Raw genomic sequence first — 18,899 nt, 5'->3', positions numbered from 1 at the left:
CATTAAGGAACTATATCCCGACTCTACGGCGACTTCCAATTCCTCATCTCACAGGGCGCTAACTTTGGAAACTGAACCTTGAGCTTCCCTTTTTTTGGTGAAATATTAATGACTTGAATGTTTTAAAAGGGAAGTGGAGAAAAGTCCTTCTGGAATGTACTGAAGACAGAAAGAACTCGGGACGGGATGGCTCCCTCCAGCCGCCCTGCTTCCTTCCTCCTCTCTTCCTCCTCTCTTCCTCCTCCTCCTCCTCTCCCTAACCGCCTGTCTCGAGCCACAGGTCCTGACGGCTCCCCGTCGTGGGAGAACACAGCGAGTCCATTCACAGACAAAGTAAGTGACGCCGAGCGAACCATGCAACAGGGCCCACGCGGGAGACAGGGTGCGGCAGGACTTACCCCTCGCTTTAGGCTCCTGAAGCAGTGGATTTTGGGTTTGGAGGTCATGAACTCGTTGAAGCGATGGGAGAGGGGTTCCTTTTGCTGCTTGGGAGACTGGGGGCCGTTGGGAAGAGCAGAGGGGGAGGCAGAGGCAGGGGGAGGGGGGGGAGGCTGATGGGGGGATGTTAAGAGGGACATAAGCTACGTGTGAGAGATGGAGCAGTGACAGTAAACATCAGAGACAAGAAGATAAAGACACAAAACAAAAATAAGCATCAAATAATATTTGAGATCCAAAAGCAAGTCAAACACAAACAATTACATAATTTAGGCCATGGTCCAAAAGAAAACATGGAGGAGGCGCCAAAGTGAAGGACAGGATGAGAGTGCGGGTTTTAGTAAGTAATGCAAGAGAAGAACAGCAAGAAATCTCTGACAAGCAGCCCATGCGGACTCTCACATGCAAATTACCGTTCTAACCAGTTACTCTAAACCGGGGTGAGCCAGAAAGGTAACCGTCTGAAACCACCCAGACTTACACAGCAGGATGGGGCCTTAAATGCTAGGGTTGGGAAAACAGCAAGGTAGTTTTGTTGTCGTTTTTTTAATTAAAGAGTCAACATTCTACGGGGAAAGCAGTCATGTTGCCTCGATCGTATGTTAAGCCCCGGTTAATGCCGCCATGCACCTACGTGTTACACTATAAAAGAGAACGGAACATGTTCATGGATCCGCGAGTTAGCATGAGTTCAAAACCGAGCTACTGGCCCACGGACACCATGCAGTTAGCGGTGCCGATCAATGGTTAGAGCGCCTGCCCCTGCTCTGCCCACGTGACCGGCGGCCCGAGGAGCGAGTGGCGTGATGGGAAATGGTGAGGCCAGGCACCTGTTAGTGTGGGTGACAATGCATCTGAGCTTGGACAAATGGCCATGGCAAAGGTCCCGCCACCAGAGAGAAGACTGCTTTCAGAGAAAAGAGCACACTGGCCTTTTTTTTTTTCTTTTTTTTTTTCTTGTGGCATTCAGAAGCTACAGGTTTAGAATCCTAGTATTTTCTTTTTTTTAAGACTAAACGATAAAATCAAAATCTACCACTTGATCACACTCATTCGCACTAGATACCAACCGCCAGTACCTTGTTTTTCTTGATGAACGGCCACAGCTTCCCTTTAGGTTTGCCCCCGAACTTGGGCTCCGCTTTGCCGTCGCCTCTGGAGTTGGAGAGGCTGTTTTCCGACACAGTGCGCTTCATGGGCTGCGTGTAGTCCTCAAATTCGATGTCTCCGGGCGGCTCGAACCCTGACTTGTAAGCCTCTATGACCAGCTGCGAGTCCTGGAATTATACCCAAACACATTCAAATACATATAAATTAAGGTGACCAGATGTCCCGATTTTTAACAATTTGTCCCATGACCCATGGAGTTTTTTAAAAAAAGTCCCAAAAACATTGCGGGACGCGGGACAAATTATTAAAAATCAGGACTGTCCCGCCAAAAACGATCGGATGTCTGGTCACCTTAATGTAAATGCTTTTTACACAATGAGTTATGTTTACTGCATAGATGTTATTCTCAGGAAGCTACATTAGTTCATAACAAACATTTTTCTAGTAATAGTTTTATCATTAGAAAGAAAAAATAATTCGTGCCGAAATTATTGGCTCAGTGGATAAAGCGTCGGCCTGTGGACTGAGGGGTCCCAGGTTCGATTCCGGTCAAGGGCATGTACCTTGGTTGCGGGCACATCCCTGGTAGGGGGTGTGCAGGAGGCAGCTGATCGATGCTTCTCTCTCATCGATGTTTCTAACTCTCTATCCCTCTCCCTTCCTCTCTATAAAAAATCAATAAAATATATTTAAAACAAAAAAGATTCAGTGGTGAGGAGAAAATGGGAGGGGGGCTCAAAACATGGAAATCCCAGAGGGCGTGGAAGCAGCTGCTGTGGACGCTGGGAGCCAGGGCCTGTCACGCGAAGGCTGCACGAGGGCACCTGCGATACTCACAGTTTTCTCATCAATGCCCTCGGCCGCCTTCACTATTCCATCCAAGCACTTCCCGATGATGGGAATCACCTGCCGGTCGACCTCCGCATAGGTCTTCATGGATTCTCCGAGCCTCACTATCCTCTGCTCCTCCATCTCCTGTATTTTCTGTAACACCAGATGTTGTGTGAAATTCACGTGCCCGCTGCTGTCATTGAATGATGCTGCTTTTCAGCAGCAATGCAACCATGGCCACTGTCCAGTAAGCAGACAGGCCCACAGAGGGGCTAGAGTTAGAGCATTTAAGGGTATGGCTCCTGGGCACACATTTTATGAACCGGCGGGCTGCCCAAATGTGTGCCTTCCACAACTCCACTCCTATTTCAGCCAGAATCCCAAACCCAGGTACTGTCAGTGTTAACACCATTTGGCATTCGATTTCAAACGTTTCCTTCACCTTGGACCCACTGCTTTACCCTTTGCCAAAAGCAGGGCATTTGGGTAACTGTCTCAACCCACGCCGGGCTGGGACGTAACCAGCGCAGCTTCCTGCGAGGTGGGGGGCTCTTGGTCCCTTGTGTGCAGGTGCTATGAATAAGGTGACCAGGCGCCCTGATTTTTAACAATTTGTCCTGCGGTGTTTTAAAAAAAAGTCCCGATTTTTCCACCAGATTTTTAACAATTTGTCCCGAGTCCCACGGCGTTTTAAAAAAGTTCCGATTTTTGGAAAAATCAAGACTTTTAAAACGCCATGGGACGCGGGACAAATTGTTAAAAATCGGGACTGTCCCGCCAAAAGCAGGACGTCTGGCCACCTTAGCTATGAAGCATTACTGTTTTTTTCTACAACTGCACTCGAGGCTGTAAAAGATTCCCCAAGTGATAGGACATGTGTATATATATTTTTTTGTTTTGTTTTATGGCTTAAATACCTTTTCTCATGCCGTTTTTGAAAACATAAATGAGGAGTCAAAAGAAAAACAATTCGAACAACTGTCACCTGTTCAAATCCTATACCTATGAATGCTAATTGATTCCTAAAGTTAAGCTGGCTTTTTTTTTTTTTTGTGGGGGGCTGGGGGTTGGTAAACCAGAAGGTCCTTTTAGCAAAGGAAGAGTTAATCTAGTGCTAGGCTGTAGGGGCAAACCAAGGAAGCTAGCAAGGCTACTGATGAATATTGAGTACGGTGACCAGGCATCCCACTTTTGGCGGGACAGTCCCGATATTTAACAATTTGTCCCATGTCCCTCGGTGTTTTAAAAAAAAGTCCCAATTTTTGAAAAGAATCTTTCCGCGGGACAAATTGTTAAAAACTGGACTGTCCCGCCAAAAGTGGGACGTGTGGTCACCTTAATATTGAGACGGACGGTTTCCTTCGTTTTACTGCGAGGCCACGTTTGTCGGAAGGCTCCCCACAATGACGTGGGTGAGAGGAAACGGAGAATCATATGAATAACTTAGCCTGGAACCAGCAGCCACGACCCAAGGCCACACGCTCCTTAAAGGGACAGGCGCACCTGGAATATGTTGGGAATGTGAGTGTGGTAATAGTCGCGCTGCTCATGGTTGAATCTCTGAAGATTCGATGAGTAATCAGCTTTGCTGTCCTCTGCCATTTGGTGCCGGATTTGAGCTTGCTGTCGTGCCTGGGGGCAAAAAAAAAAAATTAAAAAAAGAAAAAAGAACATCCCCATGTTTATAGAGACCAAGGGAAAGCCTAGAATTGCGAACCGGAGAGCTGGGCTCAAATTTACCTCGGATGTGATGTATTCAGCAGGTGCTATATTTTTAAAGATTACAGTTTACAGTGCACATGATGTTGTGTCTGTGTCAGGGGTACAGCATAGCGGTTAGACAGTCATATACTTTACAAAGTGTTCCCCGGATATTTCGCACCTACGTGGCACTGCACACAGGTATTACGATATTATTAACCATATTCCAAATGCCGTGCTTTACATCCCCAGGAGTTCTGTAGCTACCAATTTGCATCCTCATTTTTTACTTTTTTAGGTAGGGATATGTGCTCTGATGTGTCACAAACTGCAACACTCCCTGTTGTCTTTACTTGGCATTCCTGTCTAGGGAGACACCAGAGTCAGCATTCTTTCTCACCTGCACTTGCACTTGGCTAGATTCACAGCTTTATGTCACCTGGATGGCCCTTGTAAGAACATCTGTGTCCATAAATATATATATGACATTACACACACACACACACACACACACACACACATACACACACACACACACATACACACACACACACACACACACACACACACACACGTTTTCTTCTTAAGGAGGGGGACAGGAGGGAATCCATACATCTTTAAATTCAATTCTCAGCGGGGTTCCTGAATGAAAAGGGCACAGGAGCCATGCCCGCACTCTCTGACCCGCCCCACACTTGTCTGTCGTTCCGCTTTGAAGAAGCAGTGAGCTGCGCCCTCCTGGTGCTCTGTATGTCTGTGTATGGATGCTGTTTTGTGGGCTTCCTCCCTCCTAAACGATCAATAATAAAACTCACACCTGTGTTCCCTCTTCTCACTCACACTTTGGTTTCTCACATGCATACAGGAAAGAGGCACGTGTTGGCATGTTACAGAATGAATGTCAAAGCTCCAGCCAGTACGTGTGTACATGTCAAGCCACCCCCAGATACCAGGGGTGGTGAGGCTGGCAATCCGTCCTCCGCGCACCCAGCACCCGGAGGGTCCCCAGCCCACACGCTCAGGAGCGCCGCCCACGGCCAGAGGAAGGAGGCTCGGCGGGCAGCAGGCCTGGCCAGCATGCCACCCGGAGCCAGCCCACCACAGGAAAAGGGCCTGCTCCACATCCCCAAGCCAGCTTCTTGTGTTTGCTTTTGCCTTGTTTTATGAACCCAACGGTAAAAAACACAAAAGAAAAGGAAAAGGAAAAACAGGGCCGTTCAAACGTGACCCCAGAAGACACGTGGGGGCTGATGGCGATAGCATCTCGGCGGGCGCTGGCACCGCAGTCCACGCTGGTTTCCTGCCGTGCCGGGAGGGCTGGCTGGCTCCCACTTCCTGACCCTGACTCACAGGGCCCTGGGGAGCCAGGGTGGTCGCTGGGCTGGGAGAGGCTTCCTCTGTCCTCTTCCCCATCCACACAGACACGCTTCCCGAACCCGTCCCGGTACCAGCAGCGCCACCCGGGTTCCTTAGGGCCCCGCGTGCTTCCGTTCCCGAGGCCTCAGGGACTCAGAACCACCGTGTGCATTCCTCACCTCCCCTGGCATTCAGCTGCCACTCTCTCTTAGTCCGCCACCACCCTGTGCCATCCTGACCATATGCTGCGCTTGGCTTCCGCTTCACTGTGTCTCAGTAAACACATCACCCGGCCCCTGCACGCTAAGTGCCCAGCTACCCTGACAGCCCACACCCTCCTCCTAGATCCTTCCCCACCCGCAAGCACCCCATCTGTCCCTCTCAGGCCAGCCGCACGGACCCTCTTAACCCTCCCAGTACCGGGCCTTCACCCTCACAGCTCGGTTACGAATATGGAGAAGCACAAGGGAATTCCCAGGCAGGCCTCAACGGTCTAAAACAGTCTCTGTTTCATTCAGAAAAAGACACAAAAACCCCGGGGCAGGAGGGCTCACCGCTTCTGTGAACAGAAGGACCGGCTAGAGGGCGGAGAGTCCCTGGGCTGGTTTTAGAGAAACGATTCTACCTGGGTGACTTTTTGCAATATCTTAGTCTGAGGCAGAGATCAGTATGTCATTATTATATATAGGGCGTCCGTTCCCCACCAAAAAATGCATACAAACTTAGAATACAGTTATAAGTTATATATATATATATATATATATATATATATATATATATATGTATATATATAAAATATATTTTATTGATTTTTTACAGAGAGAAAGGGAGAGGGATAGAGAGTCAGAAACATCGATGACAGAGAAACATCCATCCGCTGCCTCCTGCACACACCCCTACTTGGGATGTGCCCGCAACCAAGGTACATGCCCTTAACCGGAATCGAACCTGGGACCCTTCGGTCCGCAGGCCGGCGCTCTATCCACTGAACCACACCGGTTTCGGCATAAGTTATATTTATTAAAATGCATTTCATTTAACAGCTATTAGCTGTGAAAGTGTGTATACATTTTTTTTGGGGGGGGGACACCTACATATACACGCATGTATGTATGTATGCATGCATGTATTTACACATGTACACACACACACACACAGACACACACCACATGAGCGGATAATGCCTCCTGAGGACAAGTCCCTCATGCCAGCCTGGAATATTTTCCTGGTGAGATCTGGGGGCGAGCCCTCGGGAGGCCCCGCAGCCCATGTGGGAGGAACTGATGATCTGCTTCCTCCCCCTCCCCGGAATCTCCAGTGATGTCTTCCCTGTGGCTAGCTGATGGCCTCTGGGAGCATATTACTGCATAATGGTTTCCTGATGTCCTTTCCTATAACGAGGGACCTCTGGTGCGAACTGTGGAAGCGACCGAAAGAAGCAGCCAGATGTGCCAGCTGGGCAGGAGAAGAGCCAGACCCACATCCGCCGGAGGGAGCGGGTCTCCCTTCTACGTTAAAGAAGCCAGTCTCTCTGGAGCTTCCCTCGAGCAGCAAAGCTAAGGTGACCAGACGTCCCGATTTTTAACAACTTGTCCCACATCCCGGGGCGTTTTAAACGCCCCGGGATGCGGGACAAGTTGTTAAAAATCGGGACTGTCCCGCCAAAAGCGGGACGCCTGGTCACCTTAACAAAGTGCAGACAGAGAGGGCAGAAGTCCATGTATTGATAGTTCTGCGGCCCCCCTCCCGCTCACTAAAGGGAATAGAGAAGCACTTCAAGGAAGCACACTCTGGCTGTACATTCGGTTCTTCAAGGTCACAGCGGGAAGGCAGGACCGTCTGAGCCTCCATCCGGGACCCATCTGCTTTGCATTAATCCTCACTTTGGAATCCCGGGCCCAGGAATGTGCCATTGTCCTGACCAAGTTTTAATGTGGAAAGTCTATTTTTGTTTTGTAAGCTGTTGTGTTTAATGTGACGATGGAAAGAGCCGGCTCCATCGGTTACTTATTATAACAGGTATGCTTCTAGAACCATCTTTAATAGGATTTTCAAACATTATCTGAAGTGAGCGGTTGGTGACTAGATGTGTTAGGAAGTGCACCACCTCACACTCATCTACACGGAGATGAAAGCACCTCGGTGTCTCCTTTCTTTTTAAGTCCGTCTAAAAATAGCCGCTATTATCTTCAAGAGGCACAGTAGTTCCATTAATTAAAATTTCCATGCTAACACCGAAAGGCACCTGACTTACAGCTACATCCTGCAGGGCAGAGAGTTCAGAAGATTTGGGGTTTTTTTTGTTTGTTTTTTTTTTTTTAATGAGTCAGAGTCACGGAATTTAGAGAGAATCTAAAAAAGCCCAGAGTGACCACAACGGCAGGAGCCTGTAAGTCACACACACCTTTGAATAAGACCTAGTCCGCTTTCACTGTCAGTCACAGAGACTGAATTTAAGCTGGAGAATTCCTGCGACAAGCCCTTGGAATCTCCCCAAATAAATCCAAGTGAAGTATGTACTGGTGACGCATGAGTTCACTGCTAGGTAACCTTTTTTTTTTTTTTCTTTTAAATTATCTTTATTGTTGAAAGTATTATTGGGTAAATTTTTTTTTTCTTTTTAAAAAATGTTATTGAATTTATTGGAGTGACACTGGTTAATAAAGTGATAGAGGTTTCTGGTGCACAATTCTTTTTTAAAAAAATCTATTTTATTAATTTTTTTACAGAGGAAGGGAGAGGGATGAAGAATTAGCAACATTGATGGGAGAGAAACATCAATCAGCTGCCTCCTGCACACCTCCTACTGGGGATGTGCCCACAACCAAGGTACATGCCTTGACCGGAATCGAGCCTGGGACCCTTCAGTCCGCACGCCAACGCTCTGCCTGCTGAGCCAAACCAGCTAGGGCCCGGTGCCCAATTCTTTACGCCATTTTATGTTGCATTGTGTGTTCACCACCCCGAGGTAAGCCTCCTTCCGCCAGCATCTGGGTAATTCTGAACACAGTCTGGCCCCACAGCCCATGGAAGTACAGCTTCCTGCCCAGGAGGTCAGACTTGCAGTTTCTAAATAAAGGAAACAATATCCCAGACACTGACCTGCGGCCCGGGCTTCTGAACCCGAATGGGCTCAGATAAGAATATGGGAATGCATTTATTATTAGCACGGACAGCGTGTGAAGTGACTTTCCTGTTCGGCTTCCTGGGTCCTGACCAGGAACTGAACCATGACCTCCTGGTCCACAGGCCGATGCTCAATCACTGAGCCATGCGAGCTGGGCAGTAACGAGATTGATCACTTTTTTATCGTGACCTCAGCCGCCGCAGGCTGCGTGACCCCTGCTGTCCCTGAAGGGACACAGTTCACCACAGAGCTCTGGGGAAGCGGCCTGTGCCCTCGGCACGTAATACAATGAAGCACCAAACCCTGTTTATTACCAAAAGTTTGGGGACAGCAAATGAGGAATAATTTGACAGCTCTGGTTGCTCAAATCATAGTAAATCTTCTCTGCAGCAGCTGTCCTTTCAATGCTTTATTTCCTCATTACCATCAGAGGCCAAAGGCATGTTAGGCTGGAGGGGGAAGGGGCTGAAATGGAGATTTCGTCCTGAAGTCACTGCTCCGCTCCAGAGCAGATGGCCTGAGCGGGCCGGGACCCGCCGGCAGGGCGTGCGGCCGGCCCGAGGCGCAGCGAGAACCTGGCACTTGGCTCTGATCTGCCTCTTCCGTCCACTGAGCGACCGACTCAGTATTGTGGAGAGCTGTGTTCTTCGGCCCACCCTCTCTCTTTAGTCCTTTTTTCACCCAATTACAAAAAGGCACTGGGCTTTTTCAATCCCTACACCTTCCGGCCTCTGATAATCACTCATCTCAGTGACAGCCTGTGTGTGTGTTGTCTGCGAAAACATCAAAGGAAGGCACTATAGCATGGAACAAATCACTGGAAAGTTCTAGAAATATGGCTATAAGGATACCTCTAAATGACACCATGGTGATCCCCAACCAACAGCTGGCAAATGTGGTGAGTCTGAGCCACCGAGGCGCTGCCACCAGCGGACGCCTCGCTCTGGACAGTCCGGGCTGATGAGGAGCACACACGTCTGCACAGCAGGCCCGCAGGGAGATCAGAAAAATGGCAGCCTGCTGAGAATGCCTGAGAGCTGGCCCTGTATACTGATTACTGGGATTTGTCAAAAACTGGTGTCTGACCCAGAATTCTACCGGTGGGAGCTGATCCTAATGAGACAATTTTAAATAGAGTCTGCATCTGAGGAATATACCCTTGACTGGAATCAAACCCAACACCCTTCAGTCTGTGTGCTGAGTCTCTATCCACTGAGCCACACGGGCGAGGGCTATGTCACTCCCTTAATGCACCACTGTGCAGCATTTAAAAAGAAAAAATAATGTGAAGGAATATTTAGCCCAGCCGGTGTAGCTCAGTTGATTGAGCCATCGACCCATGTACCCAGAGGTCATCAGTTCGATTCCCGGTCAGGGCACATGCCTGGATTGCCAGCATGATCCCAGGAGGGGGAGTGCAGGAAGCAGCCCATCCAAGTTTCCATATCATTCCCTCTCCTTTCCTCTCTCTCTAAAATCAATTTTAAAATATATATATTTTATTGATTTTTCACAAAGAGGAAGGGAGAGGGACAGAGAGCTAGAGACATCAATGAGAGAGAAACATCGACCAGCTGCCTCCAGGGATGTGCCCACAACCAATGCACATGCCCTTGACTGGAACCAAAACCTGGGACACCTCAGTCCAAAGACAGACGGCTCTACCCACTGAGCCAAACCGGTTTTGGCTAAAATCAATTTTTTAAAAAAGAATATGTAATGACCAAGGAAAGTGAAAGCTGTATATAATTTGTTTTTAACGTTTCCAAAAACAGTATTTACAGCATAACCCCATTAGTGTAAAAATATAAAACATTAATAATGACCACTTCTGTAAGAGTGATTAGGCAATATCCTTTCTTGCCAACAAGATTGGTGAAAGAGACAAACTTTAACGCTGAATTCTAGAAACGGAAAGAAAGGCTGAAGGCCTGCTTGGAGGCCCCGAAAGAAAACAAGAAGCTCTGAAGAGATACCGGAGCAGGAGGGCTACAGCGGAGGACGGGATGAAAAGGCCTCTGTCTGGAACAATGTTGTCGTATGATAAATGGCATTGTTCACATTTCCCAGCACGGCCGCCTCTAGGATGCATTTCCAAGTTCAAGACTAAGAGTGCATTTAGAAATTCCTGTTCAGCCGAGTGCTGGGAGTTTCTGTTGGAGCCTTCCAGGCCCGGCACTCGTTGCCAAAACAATGAGTCTGTCTTTGATAAATTATAAAGGCGGCTCAAATACAAAACAGAGGAAAACTTCAAAATAAGTTAACCAAAGAAATGTGCTTGAGCTATTCCAGCAATTTCCTGATTTTTTTTTTTTTTTTTTTTTTAACAGCCTTACAAAACGGGTCGCCCCAGCCTGGCGGGTCCCCCTGGTGCAGAGTCTCGGAAACAGGAGCGAGTACGGGGAGATAGCAAATGAGACCAGCATCTCAATCCCGCACGGGCCATTCACTTGCTAAACAGCGTTAAGAAAAGGCCTCTGTTCCGCTGCATCCCGGATGCTTTATTTGAAAAGCAGAATGCGAAATATCTGCTTACTCAAGGTGAGTGGCAATGTCTGCTCAGAGAGAAGCCAGTGCTGACAGTGTTCATCTTGCCGCTGGCACAGCCCCAGGGTGGGCCCAGGACAAACTGGGGAGGAGTCAGAGGCTCAGACACGCTTCCTCTTGACCGGCTTCTGATTGCATTGTCATGGGCAAGGGCCTTGCGTTTTCAGGGACGGCAGGTTTGAAATGGCCTCTTTCTCTTCCTCTTCTCCCCTTCATAAGCAACCTCGCCACCGAGTATGACAGTCACGAGGTCTCATGGACAGACAGCTGAGAGAGCCGGGCTCTAGGAAATTCATGCTTATATGACCGCCATTCTCTCCTGCTGTGCGGCTATTGTGAATAACAAAAATACCGAGAGCGCTTTGTCAATGGAATTCTAGAAAATCTATGTTCCATAGGAGAGAAGAAAATTATTCACGATACATGACCCCTCCCCACAAGGTAAATAAGTGAAATACTATACTTCTAGTTCTGAGGAAATTTAAGGTGTCTGGAGTTAGGTTAGCAGGTGTTTACCCAAGCCACAATAGATTTCAAACAGCAATGTTTCATACTAGAAATCTTACAGGTAAAGAGAGAGAATCATTGATGGGCTGCCTCCAGCACACCCTCTCCTGGGGATCGAGCCCAAACCCAGGCCTGTGGCCTTCAGTAAATGCTATCAACGAGCTTCAGGTGTAAGATCATAGACCTTCCTCTCCTCTAAGCTGAGTGACACCCAGTAGAACGTCTGTAGTGACCAGACAAGACAGCCAGGGAGCTTGTTGAGGTCTCAGGCTACAGGGGGAAGTGGGGAAAGAGTGTATTTGAGAAACAAAAAAACCTTCCACGTGTGCATGTCTTATCCAGGTGGTACCAGAATCCCAAGCCCAGGTGAGCAGCATAAACATCAGTTTGCAATTGCCTGGCAGAAACAAACACAAAACCCTGAGGGGAGGATAGTCCCACATCCTGCTTTCATGGGGTTCTCAGAGGGAAAATCCCTGCTGAAGATATGCTCAAACCAAAAAGACAATAATAATCATAAACGCACGAGAGCTGACACGATAGAGAAAATGACCTCCATAGGAATCTGAGCTAAAAGAACGTTTTGGAAGAAAATATATAAAACAAAACCATGTAACACGATTAAAGAAATTTTAACAACCAATGGGAATCACAAGAAGATGACGTGGCCTGCAAGATCACCTGGCCGCCGCCCTGTGGACAGATGGGGAGCCGACGGCTGCCCCTTTCTCTGATCATTGGAGAAAATTTCCATTAAATTCTATTTCCCATGGGAAATGTCCAAGGAAGTAAACATATCTATTACTACTCAGGACAAACATTAAGAATGAAACAATAGAAGCCATTCAGGATGTCCATTTAATACAAACATGCTGAGAAGCAAAGTAAATAAAACAGAAACCCTACAGATGCCTTCTTGCAGGACAGATATAAACAGGAGACTAACAGAAGTGTCTTCACTAGAATCTCCGATTTGAATACTGATCCGCTTAGAAAAGAACAGTCAGCAACAACCCTCATTTTTGACAGTGTTCTTCAGTCTATGCTGTGTCCTGGAAATTAAAAGCAGTTTAAACGGAAAGATCAAGCTGTAGTTGCAAAATCTATTTCCTGTATTCATACTAACCACTTCCTCTTTTTTTTTTTTTTTTAAATTGTTTTCTGAATTGTTACAATGAACAATTCCTTCAGACAGGTTATATGCAGCAAATGTGGGGCAAGCACTAAAGATATTAACGCGTTTCCATAAAGATGTCAGCTCCGTAGTTACAGCCAGGGCAGAGAAAATATGGAATAGCACAGCTCCTTATACGTCCAAGGACTTAAGGAGTCGCCTTGCTAGAGGCTGTTTCCCCAAATGGTAAAAAAATGGAACATTCTGCTGCTCAGCTGGCTTCCGTGAGCACAGGACCTGCCCGGCCCAGCCCGGGCTGTGTTCTCGGAGCCAGCAACTCTGATCCCATCCGAAGCAAACTCTTAAACCACGGCAACTCATTGGTTTCATCAAGACAATTACCAAGCTGATCATCACTCAAGTCAATTTCTTTGTACTTGCTTACAACGGCACAGGTTCTTTAACTTTCCTTTTCTCTTTAAAAGATCCTACTGGGTGACACGTGACATAAAAACCAGCCGTGTCCATTGGGTGGTAACCAGAAACGTGAAGTTTCATCACTTAGCTCTTGGGATTCTACCTTAACTCATGCCTCAGGATTTCATATTCTACTCCACCTTCGGGACATCTACGTAGAATTTAAAAGCTAATCATGTTCAAAGCCAAGTATTTTGAGAAGCCGTGATGTCACACAAAAATGGAATTAAAAAGTGCCCTAAGCCGAGACCGGTTTGGCTCAATGGATAGAGCGTAGGCTTGGGGACTGAAGGGTCCCGGGTTCGATTCCAGTCAAGGGCATGTACCTTGGTTGCGGGCATATCCCCAGTAGGGGGTGTGCAAGAGGCAGCTAGTCGATGACTCTCTCTCATCGATGTTTCTAACTCTCTATCTCTCTTCATTCCTCTCTTTACAAAATCAATAAAATATATATTTTTTAAAAAGTGTCCTAAGAAACCTATACGCTGTTCTGAGTGCTCGTGGTCAGGATTATAATTTAATTTCGTTTGTAAAACATTTCCTCAAACCGGGTTATATAATCAAACTCACGATGAAGCCAAGCAAGGAAGCCTCTCACTCTGTAGAGAGTCCTTCTGCTTAGTCAACACTCAGAGTGGCAACGGGCTGGACTAAAGACGCCGGGTTCACAGTTTCACATTCAACAACCGCCCGCAAAGCTGAGACGGGGAAGGAACCCCTCCAGCTGAAGGAGGCTAGACCTGCAGGCAAAGGAGAAACTGGTACGAAAGTTCAGAAAGCATCCCTTGAACTCTCTGACCATTTCTGCAGCCGCTTGTGACCAGTCCCTGCAGCTCCAGTGAAACAATATCCCATTCTGCATTTAGGAATTATGTAAGAGCTAACAGTCACAAGGCGAGGGCGACTTAGAGAAAGGGAATTATTCACTGCCTGACATGGATGAACCCGGTTTAATGCATGCATTTAGCAAACACTGTTCTCTCTGTTCGGAAATATTAGTCCACATTCCATTCATTTTGATAACCTTTTCCTTTTTAACCCCAACGCCACACTAACCGACGCAGCACCACCAGAATTCGGGGCGCAGGTGCTGCCCACTGCCCAAGTTCGTCCAGCACGCTATTGCGCCAAAGCAGAGGGACTGGGAAAACCTTGTCACCGAAATGCCATTCCAGAGTTGTTCAGGGGAGAGGTGGGGAGATTCACCAGACAGTGAAGTAATATTAGAAAGAAAGAGAAAGGCATGTTCCTTGAAGTCAAGGATTGGGTGATTACACGCTGGTGTCTGTGCCGCCCCCATCTCGCCAGCACAGTCAATGAATAATGAGGGAGGGAAGGAAGGAAAATGAATGGGAACGTTACATGACTTAGGAATTCCGCCAACAAATTCAGTGTTTGTGAAAAACGAGAATACCATAAAGATCATGATTCCGCTAGAAATCCCTTAAGTTAGAAAAAAAAAAGAATGGGGTGATTCATGTTGGGGGCTATGTGGAAACAGAAAAAACAGATTCAGAATTCAGTTGGATAAAAAGCTGTACCAAGCAGAGGCAAAATGTAAGGAAAAATAGTTACCAGAGAGATTTTATCATGTAAGTGAATGGTTCCTTAGAATTCTGATTCTTAAAAAGTCATCTCCAAAGTAGGCTTGAAGTACTGACCCGTTAGAGAGTACTCTCTTGACCACTTGGTTGCACGTTACACTGTGTGGCCGGGAGGCGTCTGGCCAGGGCGGCCTCTCTGGTCCATAGCAAGTTTTCATACAAATGTTGGGGAGCAATCCCGGGGAAGCTTTCTTACAAAAGCAAGGGGGGCGGGGGGAGGGGAGGGCGACAGTCTGGAAGAGATTTGCCAGGCAAAGTTAACTCCCAAAAGCAGGCCAACTGGACTTCAAGGCATGAGCATGAGCGTGGAAAGAAGATGACAACACAGTGATGACCAATTAAATCTCATGGAAGATGTGACAATTCTAAACTGTATTTCTTTAAAAAAATAAAAAAATTAAAAAAAAAAAAAATATATATATATATATATATATATATATATATATATATTATTGTTTTTGTACAGAGAGGAAGGGAGAGGGATAGAGAGTTAGAAACATCGATGAGAGAGAAACACTGATCAGCTGCCTCTTGCACACCCCCCACTGGGGATGTGCCTGCAACCAAGGTCCATGCCCTTGACCGGAATTGAGCCGGGGACCCTTCAGTCTGCAGGCCAACGCTCCATCCACTGAGCCAAACCGGCTAGTAAACTGCATTTCTTAATAAAATAACTTCCCAGAAGAAGAGCAGAGGGACAGGAAATGGCAAACCCTCCACCGTTATCCTCGCAGTTAAATTACGGATCACTGGCCACTGCCATAATGGCTGGGAGTGTCTTGTACTTATTAACTCGCGGAGTGCTCCCACCAGCCTCCGTGCTGCATTCCTGCTGTACCGACAGGAAAGCAAGGCTCAAAGGGGTGGCCTGTCTCCCTCAACAAAGGTTACAGCGAGCCGACCCCAAAATCCTTAATGGCGGGAAGATTTAGACGACATAATCAATAAGTCTGATCTGATAGAAATATGTAGATGCTGCAACTACGAGCTGGAGAACACACAGTTTTTTCAATTCCTTAAAGAACACCTACAGCCGAAACCAGTTTGGCTCAGTGGATAGAGCGTTGGCCTGCGGACTGAAAGGTCCCAGGTTCGATTCTGGTCAAGGGCATGTATCTTGGTTGCGGGCACATCCCCAGTAGGGGGTGTGGAAGAGGCAGCTAACCTATGTTTCTCTTTCATTGATGTTTCTAACGCTCTCTCTTCCTCTCTGTAAAAAAATCAATAAAAAATATATTTAAAAAAAAAAAGAACACCTACAAAACAGACCATGCTAGGCCTCAACAGCCATGAAAGACCCAAACTCGGGCTCTACAACCACAATGCCATTAAATTAGAAATCGATAACAACAAAAAAAGATATGTTTAAATATGTCATACAACTGAAAAATTTAAAACATGCTTCCAAATAAATCATAGGAGAGATTAAAAATAAAAGAAATGAAAAAGATCAGGAAATGAACAATAATAATAATACACATTAAATTTTGTGGGCTGCAGATAAATCAGTGCTTACATGAGAAAGTTGTTACTCAAGTGCTTATAGTAGAAAAGAAGAAAAGTTGAAATGAGGTAAGCAACTGTAGAAAGAAAAATTTAAAGGGCAATAGATGAAATCCAAAGACATGGACAGAGCCCTCGCTGTTTGGCTCAGTGGATAGGGCTTCACCCTGTGGACCAAAGGTTCCCGGGTTCGATTCCTATGTGCCTCAGTTGCAGGCTCCTCCGCCCTGCCCGGGCCCTGGTCGGGCTCATACAGGAGGCAACCAATCGATGTGTGTTTCTCTCACATCAATATTTCTCTCCGTCTTTCCCTCTCTCTTCTAATCTCTCTAAAAATCAATGGAAAAATATCCTCGGGTGGGGATTATAAAACAAACAAACAAAAAAAACACATAAAGACCTTGAGGGAAGGTTGAAGGAAAGGAAATGAAATAGAAAACAGAAGTAGAAATGAGAAGTTGCAACAAGACAAATGTTGGTTCTTGGAAAATTGTAATAAAAATGATTTCGAAAAAATGACCCCAAAAAGCGGGATGGGGAGAATATGAATAAACAATATTATGAATTATCAATATATGCATCAAAAATTAAGGTGAGAGATTATGGCAACATTTGGCCAAGACATTTCAAACCTTAAGATGAAATGGAGATATTTCTAAAAAAAAAAAAACTATTACCCCAAGATCAACCAAAGCAGCAGACATTAAAGGAATCGAATCAGTAGTTAAAAACTTTCCCACGATACAGTATCACAGGACATTTAAGAACTGTTCATTTCACCTCACACATATTATTTCAGAATATAGAAAAATGAGTAACTTTACTGCAAAACTAATAAGGAAAGCAAACCAGAACAGACAAGAACCATTACAGACCAATCTCAATGACTACAGACGCAAAAATCTTGAGTGAAATAAAATAATGCATGGTGACCTAGTTGGAATTGTCCCAGGAATGCTAATTTGGTTTGATATAAGAAAATTGATCCATGAAATCTATCCCATTAATGGGATGAAAGGAAGCAGAAAATGTATTTGGCGATATTCAATACCAAGTCAAGCTTAACAAAACCTCTTGGCAAAACAGGAAAAGAAGGGAAATCCCTTAACCTGATAAAGGTCATATTAAAATCATGCCAAATGGACAAACAGTTGAAGTCCTCTTTATAATCAAGCACAAGATAAGGCGTCCACAATTACTGCTAATGGAGGTCAGAACCAGCAGAGCGAGATAAGAAACATAAACAAAAGGCATAAGGATTGCAAAAGAAGGACTAAAACCGTCATTCTATGCTGATGATAGGACTGTCTCTATAGAAAAGTCAAAATAGGAATGAAAAGAGTTTGGCAAGGCACTGGGCTCTAATATTAACATAGGAAAGTTATGTACTCTACATTCCACGTCAAAAACATAATATCGAATAAGAACAAATAAAGTCAGAAGAGATTAAATGAGCCCTGGCCGGTGTGGCTCAGTTGGTTGAGCATTATTCCATGAACCAAAAGGTCCCTGGTTCGATTCCCCGTCAGGGTCCCAACTTGGTACTGAACCCGAAAGCTGGGCATGTGCCCCCACCGGGAATCCAACCAGGGACCTTTTTTTAAAATATTTTTTATTGATTTTATACAGAGAGGAAGGGAGAGAGATAGAGAGTTAGAAACATCGATGAGAGTCATTGATCAGCTGCCTCTTGCACACCCCCTACTGGGGATATGCCCGCAACCAAGGTACATGCCCTTGACCGGAATCGAACCCGGGACCCTTCAGTCCCCAAGCCGACGCTCTATCCATTGAGCCACACCAGTCAGGACAGGGTCAATCTATTGTAATTGAATACTATTTCTTATAGTTGCCTGTTTCATGAGAACTCACAACAAATGTATGGTAATGTATCGTAACTGAGAATGTGTATTTTAACGTACTAGATAATTCTAGAGGAAGGCATACTGACATACACCGTGGCATGAAGCAAGGAATCTGGCAGGAGGGGCAAATAAGGAAATAACAAAAGCACACTTTTCCACTCCTCTCGCCTGCCACGGGCCTGGCAGGAACGGCTGGTGAAGGAAACCTCGGAAAAGGCAGGCTTTTCCCAGGGGAGGCAGCCGCCGTGGCCACCAGCACCGCCCCGGGCAGCCAGCGAGGAATGAGGGCTGTTACTTAACAGCCTGCTTCTGTTTACCCCTCCTGAGGACGGCCACAAAAAGGACACTGCGCTTCCAGGGAGCACACGCAAGACCCAGCACACGCCCTCTGACACGCCCGCGGCCGATGCCAGAGCATTCGGAGGAGCCGAGGAGTGCATGCAGAGGACGAGGAGTGCATGCAGAGGATGAGGACTGCATGCAGAGGACGAGGACTGCATGCAGAGGACGGCCCTTGGCGCCTGCTGCAGCCTGCTGGCCCCCGGTGACTCACTCAGGAGCGAGGCCGGGGCGGGAGCCTCTTATCTGTCTGACGGAAGCACCAGACACAGCCCAGCTCTGGCTGCACATCCGCTGTGGGTTTCGAGAGGCGGCTTTTCTGTGAAAAGCCATTAGTGAAGCCACAAGCTCTGAGCCCCGGGCCGGGCCTGGTCTGCCTC

At 46.6% G+C, this 18,899-nt stretch overlaps 1 protein-coding gene across 12 annotated transcripts in view; it reads right to left on the bottom strand.

Moving 5' to 3' along the window:
- FNBP1 (formin binding protein 1) overlaps nucleotides 1–18,899 on the bottom strand; it is a 92,136-nt gene that overhangs the window by 17,937 nt on the left and 55,300 nt on the right. For 6 of the 12 annotated variants that reach the window (XR_014796423.1, XM_084899818.1, XM_084899823.1 and 3 more), the window contains exons 7-10: nucleotides 3,883–4,011; nucleotides 2,386–2,532; nucleotides 1,518–1,715; nucleotides 399–581 (exon numbers count right to left, since the gene is read on the bottom strand). Coding sequence is in view for 11 of the 12 variants with exons in the window: in XM_084899818.1 (XP_084755944.1) it covers nucleotides 399–581; nucleotides 1,518–1,715; nucleotides 2,386–2,532; nucleotides 3,883–4,011 (657 nt within the window). In the remaining variant the exon portion in view is untranslated. Of the gene's footprint in view, nucleotides 1–398; nucleotides 582–918; nucleotides 935–1,497; nucleotides 1,716–2,385; nucleotides 2,533–3,882; nucleotides 4,012–18,899 lie in introns of those variants that run through there. The other 6 variants (XM_084899828.1, XM_084899819.1, XM_084899820.1 and 3 more) reach the window with 3 other exon arrangements.

This window comes from Pipistrellus hanaki (assembly GCF_964339955.1).
Source record: "Pipistrellus hanaki genome assembly, chromosome: 11".
Classification (NCBI taxonomy): domain Eukaryota; kingdom Metazoa; phylum Chordata; class Mammalia; order Chiroptera; family Vespertilionidae; genus Pipistrellus; species Pipistrellus hanaki.
The sequence above is the reverse complement of the archived record's forward strand: the minus strand, read 5'-3'. Positions and strand labels throughout refer to the sequence as shown.